At 40.2% G+C, this 13,958-nt stretch overlaps 1 protein-coding gene across 2 annotated transcripts; it reads left to right on the top strand.

Moving 5' to 3' along the window:
• The first annotated feature begins 1,023 nt into the window (after nucleotides 1-1,023).
• Nucleotides 1,024-12,711, top strand: slc30a9 (solute carrier family 30 member 9). Of its 2 annotated transcripts, XM_030397044.1 has the most exons (19): nucleotides 1,024-1,180; nucleotides 1,600-1,749; nucleotides 1,848-2,045; nucleotides 2,976-2,993; nucleotides 3,086-3,133; nucleotides 3,239-3,338; nucleotides 3,622-3,714; nucleotides 3,866-3,948; nucleotides 4,900-4,958; nucleotides 5,064-5,131; nucleotides 6,485-6,643; nucleotides 7,565-7,700; nucleotides 7,778-7,817; nucleotides 7,912-7,983; nucleotides 8,218-8,325; nucleotides 8,521-8,686; nucleotides 9,308-9,437; nucleotides 10,106-10,219; nucleotides 10,321-12,711. In XM_030397044.1, exons 2-19 carry the CDS (start codon nucleotides 1,641-1,643, stop codon nucleotides 10,363-10,365), a joined length of 1,746 nt encoding a protein of 581 aa, XP_030252904.1. In that variant the 5' UTR covers nucleotides 1,024-1,180; nucleotides 1,600-1,640; the 3' UTR covers nucleotides 10,366-12,711. The 2 variants fall into 2 exon arrangements, with proteins under 2 accessions (XP_030252904.1, XP_030252905.1); XM_030397045.1 differs by lacking the exon at nucleotides 2,976-2,993.
• Nucleotides 12,712-13,958: the final 1,247 nt, after the last annotated feature.

Raw genomic sequence — 13,958 nt, 5'->3', positions numbered from 1 at the left:
CATGGCGTGATTTTCCTTTTCATTCAGTGACTCGCTCGAGCCCCTCCCTGTCTCTGTTTTCAATGACGTGGGTTGGGCAATGAATGAATGAATGAAGTACTTCTCATATTTAGGCAGAGGGAGCTGTATTCCTGCTAAGAGACACTCTTCTGTCAAGTCATCATGTGTGATAACAACGTTGCTTTTGGCCCAGATGCAATGGTGTCCACAGTGAATAAAAAGTTATAGACTTTTGGAATATTGTAGAGATAAGAAACTAAATAAATAAATGTTCAGACTAAACTCGGAGCCTTTGCTATAAATGCCACTTTTAAAAACGTTTAAAAACAAATCTTTATAAGAAGACTTTTTTAAATTGGATTTACATTTAAAAACATTTTTCTAGAATTGTTGCTGGCTTCTTAATGTTTTCTCAAACAGTTTTTTGTAATTTTTTTAATTTCTTTTGGTGCCGTTTATTTGCGTTGTTTTTTTAAAGTCACTTTTAAAGAACTTTGTAACCGTTTTAAGAAAGGTGCTATTTCGATAAAGTTTATTTCTTACAATTATTTGACAGCCAAATATACTACACACTTAAGTGTTTATGATTTCAAATACAAAACAATTATTATATTACATTATATATTACATTATCATAGATTAAACTTCCTAAGACGGAATAAAGTAAAAATGAGTCGACTGATAATCAGATTCAATATCAAACATTTTTCTAATTACTAGAATATTTTTTTTTTACATGTGATAGTCAATAAAAAAGAACTATATTAAAAAGAGCTACTTTGGCGCTGATGCAGCATGTAATCTATAATATATATAATATTTAATAGTCCTGTTTTAAGATAAGTTAAACAGATTGTACTTTCATTCTTGTGGTCTTATTATTATTATTATTGTTGTTGTTTGATGTGGACAGCATGATGAAGCAGAGACAGGAGAAGGGAACTCTGGGTATAAATGACCTTGTTTGCACAGCGGTTTAATGAATATCGCGAGACAAGTTGACATAACAGTGGAGCTGATTACATTCTCGCGAGAAGACCGCCGACGTCACGTCTGTGTCACAGGTCACGTGTGTGTGTTTGTAGCACTTACGGTGCGTCCATAGCGGCGTTAACATCAGTCCTGTCATAGATTCTCAAAATGGACACAGACTATGCTGCTCAAACATCACCGTAGAAAGGTAAAGGCTTTCATGAATAACGTTGTCTGTACTCAGTAGCCAGCTGCAGTGTTGTTTAGTTAATTAAAATGTTATACAGCACTTGTTACTGACGCCGGATGACAATGTTAGCTTTCTGCTAGCTAGCTAACTAGCTAGGTTAGCCGAGTCTGTGGCTCCACAGCCGCCGGGGTCGGTTGAGCTTGTAGCTGCGCTTTAGCGTTAGCCGGCCGGCGAAGGCATTAGTTGACCAGCCAAGTGATTATCATTGACAGCCATTTCAGTTGGACACACATGCCAGTCGAGTTAAAGATATTAGTCTGTTTGTAGCCATGCTAACGTGATGAGACTGTCTTTGGACGAGGTGTCTCTGCCGATATCGAGTCACATTGACCAGCTTTAAACATGACAGTGACCGGGCTATCTGTTACCCCGCACAGCAAGTTCCTGCACTTCAGAACCGAGCCCTGCCACAGCGAGGATGTTCCCCAGCCTGGCCCACAGACCATGGCACGTCCTCTGCAGGGTCTCCTTGCAGCACAGGGCGCCTCTGTCCCAGCGGACCCCGAGGTTCCCCAAGCAGTGTCACGGTGAGGAGTGTGTTAATGTTATGACACATTTCTCCTGGTAGTATTAGTGTTTGTTGACTGTGCACAATCAGACTATTATCACACATTGTGTTGCTCAGGTTGGCAGAGTGGAGGCATCCATAGCCTGTGGTTCAGCCTCCCAGACTCCCGTGTTGCCTCTCTAGGACTGGGCAAGGTGCATTACTACTCTACCTCTGGCAGCAGTAAAGATGGTCCTCCACAGTCAGCCTCAGGTGATGCTCCGTCAGCAGAGAAGGTCCTGTCTGCTGCGGTTAAAGCCACCCCGGCTCCATCAGGTGAAGAGCTGATGTGTACTAATACTGCAGAAGTTGTTGACATGTTGATGTTCAGTGTTTCTCCTGTAAATGAGCTGTAGTAGTGGCAGCAAAAAGTAATTTGGGGTATTTATATGATAGTAATATAATAAAAAAAATTTTATTTATATAGCACCTTTAAACACAGAGTTCACTAAGTTATTTGACAAGAAAGCCAAAGCAGGAAACTTAGGAAGTTGAGTCTAAGGTGAGTTAAAACAAGAAGGCAAAACAGAAAATGCACAAACACAAACAGACAGTATAAACCATTAAAAGTAAAAGGAATAAAAAGCCATTAAACCAGTAAGATCATAGAAAAAGAAAGAGAGGAAAAGTAATACTAATAGGTAAAAGATTACAATCAATAAAGGACGATAAGAGGAAGACATCTCATCAGAGGAATTAAAAACAGATTAAAAGATTAAGAGCAGTACAAACAAGTAAAGGGTGATAAACAAATAAAGGAAGTATGAACAGAACAAAAAGGAACACATGAGAGGAATTAAGAACAGGTAAACTTACTAAGAGCAGTAAAAGGACAAATCCGTTGAAAAAGGTGAATTCACATAAAAACAAGTAAATAAAATAGTTTTTTAAGAAGATTCTGCATATTTGTCCCACATTCATCCTTGCTTTGTTTGGGTTCTATGGCAGTAAATGTTTTTCAGCACTCATTGTTAATTTGGGGTAATTGATCATGATAAACGGGCGGTTTCTACACACTAGGTCAAGGTTATAATGTTCAGTTTACCATGTTACCTATCTGTGGTGGTGATATTCTTACCGCGGGGGGGAAACACAGGATGTCTGTCTGTGTGGTCTTGTATTGTGTATATTAATGTTTATTATTTTCCTTTTTAAAATTGCTATTGTTTTTTTTTGTTTTTTAATTGCATGCCCTGACAACACCAGAACCGGGAAATAGTTCTGGTAAGTTGGGATGTTGAGAAAAATTCAGTCTCCCAGAAGACTTTTGACTTTAGTTTGCTTTAATCATTATTTGTAAATATCTCCTCTGATAGGGCCGACACCTCAGGGGCTGACTAAAGCTGAAACTATTCAAGTGAAAGGTAATGAACAACAATATTGAAACTCTCATTATATCCTATAGTTTCAGTTTCTTCAGAAACAGATGAAACCACTGTGTCATAACTTCTCTCTGTTGTTGCATAAAGTTCGAGCAGTCCTGAAGAAAAGGGAATATGGAGCGAAGTACACTCAAAACAACTTCATCACCGCAGTCAGAGCCATGAATGAGTTCTGCCTCAAACCAAGGTAGCGACTGTTTCCAATACAATCTCTAATATGTTTAAATTATTCAGTATATACAGCAGCATTAGACCGTATACCATCACTGCAGAGCTAAATTAATGTCTGTCCATCTGTCAGTGAAACCTTTAGTCAGCAGTAGCTGTGATGCTTTCAGACCGCGACTCAAATTCCTTTGAGTTAATAAGTAAACACGCTGTCGTGATTAACTGATATTAGCCTGCCTAACATCGTTTAACGCTGCTCGTCCTTAATCTTTTTCTGACCCCCTTCCCTCGTGTGTTCCCAGTGATCTGGAACAGCTTCGAAAGATCCGAAGGCGCAGCCCCCACGACGACACAGAGGCTTTCACTGTCTTTTTGCGGTCAGACGTGGAGGCAAAGTTAGTTCTTCACCCTTCTGCATTAAACCTGAAGAAATGTGAAGAATACAATACAATATGTGTTCAAGCAAATTATTGCTCGAACCACCAATTTTTATTGATATGTTCTCTAACTTCTGTTATTTCATCTGTTTCTCTCCGTGACTCTCAGAGCAATAGACGTGTGGGGAAGCCATGAAGCTCTGGCCCGAGAGAGAAATCTAAGGAAAGAAGTCGAGCGGGAGTTACAAGAGAGTGGGTTTATATACTTCCTTGGCTAAATGTGTATCTTTGTGAACATATAATACTAAAGATTTGGTCTTAGAACAAAAGTCTTTTTTCACATTCTGGTGGAAGTTTCATATTTTTTTGAGTCTTCCAGTTTTCTCGTCTCATCTGTGTTTTCTGTCAGATGTCTGAAACGAGGCCCTTGGTAAAGATAAGCTTAAGAGATTTTCAGGTTTTGTCCCACAATATAAAATACATAAGTTAATACCTCACATGTGAATTTTAAAGTGTCGGTGTATCTTTAAAAAGGAAGCTCAAACGTCCTCATGCTGAACTCACAGACTCTCACCGGTCCATCTTTACAGGCACTTCAGTTGCAAACTATTCCAACTCTAAATTTACAGCGTGTAGATTAATTAATTTTAGTTTGTGTGTGTGGTCAAGTATTGTAGGAAGGGAACCGGGGTTTAGTCTCCAAAAATACGCCATCCTGATTTCCATTTGTTTTGGTGTGTTACCTGTAAAACAGGCAGCTGGAGGCGCCATTTTTATTTTTATACAGCCATAGTAACATCAAAAAAATTAACAGAGCGCTGATGAATGCAAAATTTGTATATGCTCCCAAATATAGGATGATTCATCAACATTTTAAAATATTTTTGCTGGAAGTTGAATTCTAAAATACAGTTTAAATAGACTCACAAATCTATTTTATATTGTCGTGAAGGTGATATTTAGAGCAAGACATGCGTGATAAAAACATTAAAACACTGATGTTAAATTCACGGGAACTTTAACAAAATACATCTACCAGTATCTCTATTCCTTTAATGTTTTAACCTAGTCCTGCTTTGACAGTAATACAAATGTGTTATTTGTATAACTTACCTGGTTGTTGTATGCATGTTATTAGTTTTCTGGTCTGTTGAACTGTTGATGTGGTTTGACTGGTTGTGTTTCTTGTTTGCTGCCCTCCAGATGTTTTCCGCAATCAGCAGTTGTTGAAGGAGTACAAAGACTTCTGGGGAAACACTAAGGTGAGAGCTGAATAATTCACGAAAGAGGAAGTAAGATGCTCGAGTGGGCACACTGCAGACTCCATATTTAAAGACTATATGCTTCATTTTCTTTGTTTCATGAAGCCTCGATCAGGCAAGAGGGCAACATTTCTACAAGGGCCGGGAAAAGTAGTCATGGTTGCTATTTGCATGTAAGTATTTTTTACTCTCAGTAGTCTTCAGTCTGAATGTTGTGAAGTCTTTCTGCAGTCTGGGACTTTATACACACACACACACACACACACACACAGCAGGAGGTATTGGATTAGAGAGGAAACAACAAGTCTGTTCTCAGCAGAGTTACGAGATGCAGCATGTCAGACGAGTGTAGCATTTTGGGAAACTGAACTTGATAACCCTCAATGCAGACAGCCAAAGACAGATAGTGACTGATGGTAAAGGCTGTTTATAGGCTTGTATGGTGTAAAAAAAATAAATCTGTAATTGGCTTTTCAGACCCGTTTCCCACTATGTTGCTGTTGTAATTTATACCCCACAATTTTATAAATTTGGACAAGGAACTTGTAATAATGCTCCTGTAATCTGTTTAGACTTTCTTGTCTGGACCAGAAAAAGCTTGAGGGCAAATTCGTAACTTGGCATGATTTACAATTACTACTGTATCTAGTAGAAATGTTGTTTCTAAGATTACACCGCAGTATTTGGAGGGTATTTGTGTATGATTTCTTAGCAGTTGTGTGATTTTCATGGTAGTATTTGTCATTTTTTAAACATTTAAGTTAACTAACATGTCTGACTTTTCATGGACTAAAACATTTTGAGCTGTTGTCAAGATGAGACCAAAAGTATGAGGAATAAAAATGACTAATAACTAATAAGCACTTCCCTCTAAAGGCAAAAACTGAACTGAAATTAGCTGACACTGACCGCAAGCATTATTATATCTTATAAAACATACATACATGGTGACACTGATAAATCTCTGACAGGTGAATATTAGCTGATTAAAGTTTCCAATCAATATATACATTGGTCGGGCTCTACTGAGTAATAAAGATCTAAAATATGTGAACATTCGTATTGGGGAGTGCACAGGACCGTTTCTCACATGAGGTATATTGGATTAGGATGATTGTGTTAAGAGGACATGTGCAGTCACATGAACAGCAAAACGTTTCCGTCACTGCGTTTGCACAAAGACTCACAGGACTCAATTAGTGTTCGGTACGGGAGGAGTTCAGTCTCGGGGTGAAGTCTGTGATTCGTGAGCATCAGAACAGAAAAGCTCAAATATTGTACAAACGGATGAGTGGAAAAGAGATGTTGTAATTCAGTTAAACTTTAACCTCCAGACAAATTCGACTGTCTTCTCTACAGAAGCCTGATTGTCCCTTAGATAATGTTTTTATCTCCAGTACACGCTAACTTATAAATCTTTGGACCACTGCAGTCAGAAGCATGGCTAACCATTAAATCAGCTGCTAGATGATCTGATCTTTCATCGCCCTACACGTGCTTCATCTGCTTGTTTTGTTTCTCCTCAGCAATGGGCTGAATTTCGTCTTCAAGCTCCTGGCTTGGGTCTACACTGGATCAGCTAGCATGTTCTCCGAGGCGATCCACTCCCTGGCTGACACCTGCAACCAGGCTCTGCTCGCGCTGGGGATCAGCCAGTCTGTCCGCAACCCCGACGCGGGCCACCCGTAAGCAACCGCAACTGACTATATAGTTAAAGAAGGAAGATGAGGAATGAAAGAAAAGGAAAATAGGTCGTTGTAACAACAGGGGGAAGCAAAACATTTTGTTCCAATATTGAAAATCATAGAGTTAATAAACGAAACCACCATTTTTCAACCATATCCTAGAAATATGTTGTCAGTATCCATGAAATAGCCAATACATCTTTTTTTTTAAAAGTGTCAAGTTTCTCAAAAGTCCCAGATTTATTTATTTCTCCATTGAAACTTTAAATGGCAGCACTATGAGTACGCTCTGTTCTGTGTAGAGGCAATAGTCAAATAATTGGTTCGTTTCATGTTCAAATTATTCTTTTAAAATGTATTTTAAGTACAGTATTTTCACATTAACAGCTTGACCTACCCTGTTGATTGTTTTTGCAGGTTAGTGTTTGGCAAGCTCAGATAATATCCACCAAAAATAGAGATCCCAGAGTTCAACAACAAAAAACCTCCTCAGGGGGATTCATCAGTAAAAAAAACAAAAGTTAGTTCAGTATCTCAAAACTGTCCAGAGATTTCTCTTTTGAAACAAATCAATAAAGGATCTCTGAAAAAGATAACAAGCCCGACATCAACAACGCTGTCGGAGTTACTTCCAGTCATCTTCGTGCAGACAGGAGAATTATCTGGAATTGCAGCTGCAGGCTAACAGTAAGCTAGCTGTGCTATTATTTCTTCTTTGGACGCAGGCGCTGGTGGCGGGAAAAATAGTGACGCCCCTGATTAAAGCCATGAACCAAAAATCTGAGGCTCTAAAAAAGTCATAACAGCTTAAGTAACAGTTTTCCATGATGGCTAATCACAGCAGTAGCCATCAGTCCTTCGTAAACAGCTTGTGTGCCGTTCTGGTTTCAGCTGCTGTGACCAGCTGTTCTTTGTTTCCAGGTACGGCTTCTCCAACATGCGCTACATCGCCTCCCTCATTAGTGGTGTGGGCATTTTTATGATGGGCGCAGGCCTCTCCTGGTACCATGGCATCATGGGACTGCTGCACCCAGAACCAATCGAATCTTTGTTATGGGTGAGTGACTTTTGTCTGGCGCACAATGTACATAAAGAATATCAAAGATCCAACATGTCACGTTTCCTGTGTTGCAGGCTTACTGTATTTTGGCGGGCTCTCTGGTGTCTGAAGGAGGTCGGTGATGAAAATGAAACTGTAGATTTTTGATGACATTCATGACAGAATGTGGATTTTTTTCATGAAATATCTTTTTATTTTCCTTCCTCAGCAACGTTACTAGTAGCCGTCAATGAGATAAAGAAGAGCGCCCGTCAGAACGGAGTTTCTTTTTATGAATACGGTGTGTACAACTCAAATCTTATGATATTTCTGCAAGCTACATAAACTGTGAAATGAAACGGTGTCATTCACACAAACTTGTTTAGGAAAACAGGAACCCAGCATGGTGCTAAAGACACATATCTGACAACAAATATCAATGTAATGTAGATTAACCCCAGATCAGAGTAATGTTGATGCGTATCACTTTCAATTCAGGTGTTAAACTTGTTCCTGAATTGTTTTGTGTGCGCAGTAATGCAGAGTCGGGACCCCAGTACTAACGTCGTGCTGCTGGAGGACGCTGCTGCTGTGTTAGGAGTCATCATGGCTGCCGGCTGCATGGGGCTCACCTCACTCACAGGTGAACAAAAGACACAAGCTCAGTTACTATTATTCTATTGTACCAAGTCATGCAATTAATGATTTATTATTCTTTTATTGCTACTCTCTGGATAATCTTTCTGTCCGGTGTATTTGTACTTTGGTCTCTAGTTTCAGTGTTGGCAATCACCCAGTTTTCTAAAGTTTCTCTTTCACCTTGCCGGTGTTGTCCCAGGTAACCCCACCTATGACAGCTTGGGTTCTCTTGGCGTGGGCACGTTGCTGGCCGCCGTCTCATCCTTCCTCATCTACTCGAACACAGAGGCCCTGCTGGGACGCTCCATACAGGCCGAACGAGTACAGAAGCTTACAGAGTTCCTCGAGAACGACCCCGCTGTGAGGTCAGCAAAAAGAGCAACGACACACTTCACATGTACATGCACACACACCTGCACGGCTGTAAAACATGAACCAGGTCTGGGATCAGTTTTGTGAATCCCAACTCAACCCACAGGTCAACTGATGTTAATGGATAACATTCAGGTTTAAAATAGACTTTCTGCTATCTACTTGTCTTAACGCACAGCGTAAAGATTTTGATTATCGATTCAACTGTTTGAGTAACTTTTAAGAAAAAGTTAGAAAAACTAAGAATCCCTCTTTGTAATGTTAATATTTTCTTTATCTTTACTCCTCTATGACAGTTAACTGAATATCTCTCAGTCATGGACAAAACGAGACAATTGATGACGTCATATTTGGGAAGTTTTGGGAAGCACCAAGAACGTTTTCACCAATTTCTCACATTTTTTTCTACACCAAACATCTGACTGATTATTTAAGACAATAATTGCCAACGAAAATAATCTTTAGTTGCAGCCGTCATTTAATGTCTTTGCCACAACATGAACATGACAGGAAGTCAAAAATCAGCTTCTCCTTTTACTTCTACAATCTTTTGTTCTTTGCTGAAGTCTAATCTGAGTTATGTTAGTTAACCTGTCTCGTGTTATTATGCGCAGGGCCATCCACGACGTGAAGGCCACTGATCTGGGACTGAGTAAAGTGCGCTTCAAGGCGGAGGTTGACTTCGACGGCCGAGTGGTGACGCGGTCTTATCTGGAAAAACAAGACATTGACCAAATCCTCACCGTAAGTCCTTCCTCACTTCACATTCTGATCGTTCTCTGTTTGTTAATACTGGGATGTTTGGGAGGATATAAACAATGTGCTCGGCGCGGACACATGGAACAAATCACCGAAATCACAAAACCATTTAAAACAGATTGAAGGCCGGTTACATTTTTCTTCTTAATGCCATCATCACAATTTCAAGGTGTCAAAGAAGAAAATGTTGTCGTTTTCCTGACTCTTAAGCTTTCATGTGCTTTCTGATTGATGGAGGCATTTCACATAATTGTCGTCTGCGCACTTCAGTTTGCACAGTGACTTTTGTTAATGCTAATTAGTTTCTCCATCTATCCGTCTCCCTGCTGAGTGCATCACTGCCACTGATGACGTAAAAAGCTCAGCCTCTCGTGTCATATTGCAATTAAAAAACTCTGACTGGCCACATAGAATATCAAGTCAAAGTGTATTCTTGTTGTCGGGTGATTACCGCTGAAAATTAAAAACTTTTTGCCAGTTTTATCTTTGTTTCCACGAACATTCATGAGGTGGACTAATAACTGGAAAGCAATCAGTCAAGTCTGTAGATTTCCTGCATGTAATGAAACTTCATTTACTACTTCTAAATCTACTAAACTACTAAATCTTTAGGAACGAAGTAAAATGTTTTGGGTTTTTTTTTCTCTCTGCAGGAAATTCAGCAGGTAAAGACCCCGGAGGAGCTGGAGAACTTCATGCTGAAACACGGGGAGAACATCATAGACACCCTCGGGGCCGAGGTGGACCGCCTGGAGAAAGAACTCAAGGTACTAAAACTGTAAACTCTTCAAAATCAATATCTGTCTGATGTCACAATATACCAGGAAACTGTCTGATTTGGTGTTCACCCTGTTTTGTTCCTCTGTAGCAACGTAACCCGGAGGTTCGTCACGTAGACTTGGAGATCCTATAATCCCCGTCGGGTCTCTGCTGAGGGAGCATCCTGCTGTAACCAGAAGAACCCCGCGAGAGGAAAACCCAAACAGGGCCGAGCCCGCCTCCACAATCTGCCTCCCATCCTGACCGCCACATACACACCTCCACCTCTGTCATCGAGTCTTACTGTAGAATATTCCACAACCATAAAGACGACGTCCGCGTTGTGATCCTGCTCTCTTTGTGCTGCTTGAGCTTCAGTTTCTGAGATTTCAACCTGCCAGAGAGCCGCGTTCACATTCAAGAGTGTGTGTTTCTTTAATTTTAAGAGAAATTTAAATCTCTGTTGCAGTTCTCTCTCACACACACACACACACAGATACGGCAGTGTAGTCTTACGGTTGTTGGCTTGAAGTCACATTCCACCTTGAATGTGTTTTGGATTTGGTTGAAATCGCGACTTCCTAGAAGAAACAATACCACGACCAGGACCAGTATCATTTACTAGACTTTACTTTAACTTTGTGCTTGAGTCACGGTGATAGTGTTTCCTTCGTTAGCACAAAGGAAACCTGAGAGTTACATATTCAAACGAGACTTATTTAACTCCTAGACGTCAGAATTTTTTTTTCTTTTAATGTAAAAACTGAGGAAGTGCAGACGGCACGACGCTGCTGCAGCTTCTCCGTTTGAGATTTATGAATAGATTTTATTGCGATTCTAGAAGAATATGCAAATTCAAAGGTAATAGAGACTTTTCATTTGATCTATACAATAGAGCTGAAGAGTGAGCTGATGTTAAATACAGTAGCACTTAATGAGCCACATGTTCATCTTTACAAAAGCCCATAAATGACATTACAGGTGGTGGCATCCCTCTTTTACTTCACTTCCCTCTGTGCCGGCTCCAAACCTTAAATTTGAGGTGTGGTAACTTTTGTCTTGGGAGTTTGGCTGCTTATCAACGGATTAGTGATTGTATTGTTCCAAAGATGGAAGTGCTGGAAGGATGCGAAATGTCTTTGCCCCCTTATTTTATTTTATTTTTTTTTACAGACGGTGTAAATAAATGGTCTGTGATGAGAAAATGTACCAAACAAACGGACCAGCCCCCGAATCCGACCGGCTTCGTCGAGTGTTTGAGCTCCACAGTCAGCACGAAAACGTCGGCAGCACTTTAACATAAGTAAACAACTCGTATACGTGAAGTGATGACGTGACTCGTGATGATTAATGCAGGATGTGTCGTACGTTTCCTGTTTCTCACCGCTAACACGCGAAGGGAGTCACATTCAGATCTGTTAATTCACAATTACATTACACGATGCACGGCGACAGAATTAACTGCACTCCACTTTCATGAGGTTGAGATCCATGAACAGTACCGCTCTTTTTTTTTTAAAGGGGCAGTACGTAAGAATTTAGTTGTCAGATTTAGTTGCACGGATAACTGCGCTAACCAGCCGAGGGTAGCTACAGTTAGCGGTCGTTAGCGCTGCCTCCTATTTGTTTTGAGAATAAATTGAACAGATGGCCAGTTCTTAATTATTGCACCTGTTATCAAACATATCAAACACTAAAATTTCACTCAGTAGAGCGCATACCTCCGCCAAGGCCCCGCAGAATCCATATTCACACAGTCAAACCTTAAAGAAAACACATTTAAATTGGCGGGATGCAGATTTGGATTTGGATTCCCATCAGATCTTACTCACCTAAAATAGATCCATGTGTTATCACCTGAGAAATTGATGAAAATGTTTCTGGTTCCGTCTCTTAATCAGGATCCACACAACAAGTTACTGCGATCTGTTCTGGGCCGGGACTCTTCGTTCAGTAGTTTTGTGTGAGTCTGCTGTTAAACTGACAAACAAACGGATGATTTTTTAAGATTATGGTCTAATTGCGTGACGTCACACATAACTTCATCACTTGTTAAAGGTCAGTACCAGGAATCGATTACACCTCCCGCATTAAATCACCCTGAGTCACACTGAAGTGTAACATTTGTACTCTCATCATAAAATGTCATTATTCAGATCGTCCATGACGTCACCCTGTACAGTACGTGTACCAAATAATCTGCTGAATAATCTCCTACTCGGTGTTTCTGCTGTAATCTCTATAAAAACACGCAGCGACTGACTGCTTTTACTTTTCATCCTGCGCCTGGTGTCTCGGCTGCAGCGTGGACACAGTTCGACATGTCGCTGTGCTTCAGGAGGGCCGGAGTCATTTCACCTCATCTGTTGGGGGGGGGTTGGTTGGTTGGACATATATATTTTTGAAGGTGTTAATAGTGTAATATTTTCCCTTTGGTTATAATAACTATGTTGCCACTGCTGAAGGAGTTGGAATAAATTTGAAATAATTTATTAAATTACTTTGGTTTCCTTTTTTCTGTCTTGTTGTTGGATCTCTTTCTTTTTCTCTCCTCAGTGTACGTCCTTAACATTATAAAGGAATTTACTGTCAACGTCTCAAGATGTTCCCTACCTGGATTTTGAGTATTCGAGAGGTGGCTAATTCTTTAATATCGCACCCTTTAAAGGATATGTTCACCCAAAACTACACGTTCGGTTATGACACCCTCATGGACATCAAAAAGGTGAATTAAGTTTGCTATCCACTAAACATTTCTGGAGATTTACAGCAAAACAAAAAACATTTAACTCTCTGCGAGCAGTAAACATAGCGTCCGACAAAGAGCAGAACTGTTCGTCAAATGATCACGTTTTAAATTTGATTGAGGAGGAAAAAGATCCTTGAGGAAATTCTTTGTGAGTTATTAGAGGTTCTTTCAGTAACCTCGCCTCTATTTTCTGCTGTTAAAAAGTTCCTCCAGTAACTCCCCAAAGTGGGTTTAAAAAGGTTTCAATCAATGTGTTTTTATTTCAGCGGGAGCGTTTGGATTTTGGGGACTTGGATTACAACTGGGACAGGAACTCTGGAGGGCAGTCACAGTTAGTGTGTAGGGGTCACACCAATATAATGATGTCCCAGTAAATGATGCACTTCATTAATCTCATTGTCATTAATAAATATTAACATTCCAAGGAATATTTTGCACTGCAGCAGACGGCAAATTTTAGAAACCACACCAGCTACAGCTAGCAGGTGAAGAGGGAGGGATCAATTCCCCAGACTCCCTTAGAAAAGCGCTCAATTTTTGGAGTTGCTGAGTTAACAGAAACTTTACAAACTTTGTGAAGCACTCTTTCTGATGATTTCTTAATCATGTGGGCCTTCTTGTTAATTCGGCTTATGTTACAGCCTTGTTTCTGCAGCACCTCTAGTTTATTGTCCATGATCGTTTGAGCTTTAGGGAGCTGTTAAAGTCCCCATCAACTCGAGTTAATATAGAGAAAGTCACAACGCTGATTTCACGTTAAAAAACATTTTGTGGACTTTAAAACTTCACCCTACTTTCCATCAGCACTTGTGGGACTGAACGACTGATTTTGTCATTTTTGGGGTGAACACCTTTAAAGTCACCTGAACCCGTCCGGAACCGCGCAGAGGTAGACGTTCCAGCCCAGACGTTCCCTTCATGGAAGCCTAGTTTCCTGCTCAGGGTCTCAGATGGTTGACTGGAATGTAAACCCAAGTCCATTAGATGGTGCAGTTGTA

Source organism: Sparus aurata, chromosome 18 (assembly GCF_900880675.1).
Source record: "Sparus aurata chromosome 18, fSpaAur1.1, whole genome shotgun sequence".
NCBI lineage: Eukaryota > Metazoa > Chordata > Actinopteri > Spariformes > Sparidae > Sparus > Sparus aurata.
The sequence above is the reverse complement of the archived record's forward strand: the minus strand, read 5'-3'. Positions and strand labels throughout refer to the sequence as shown.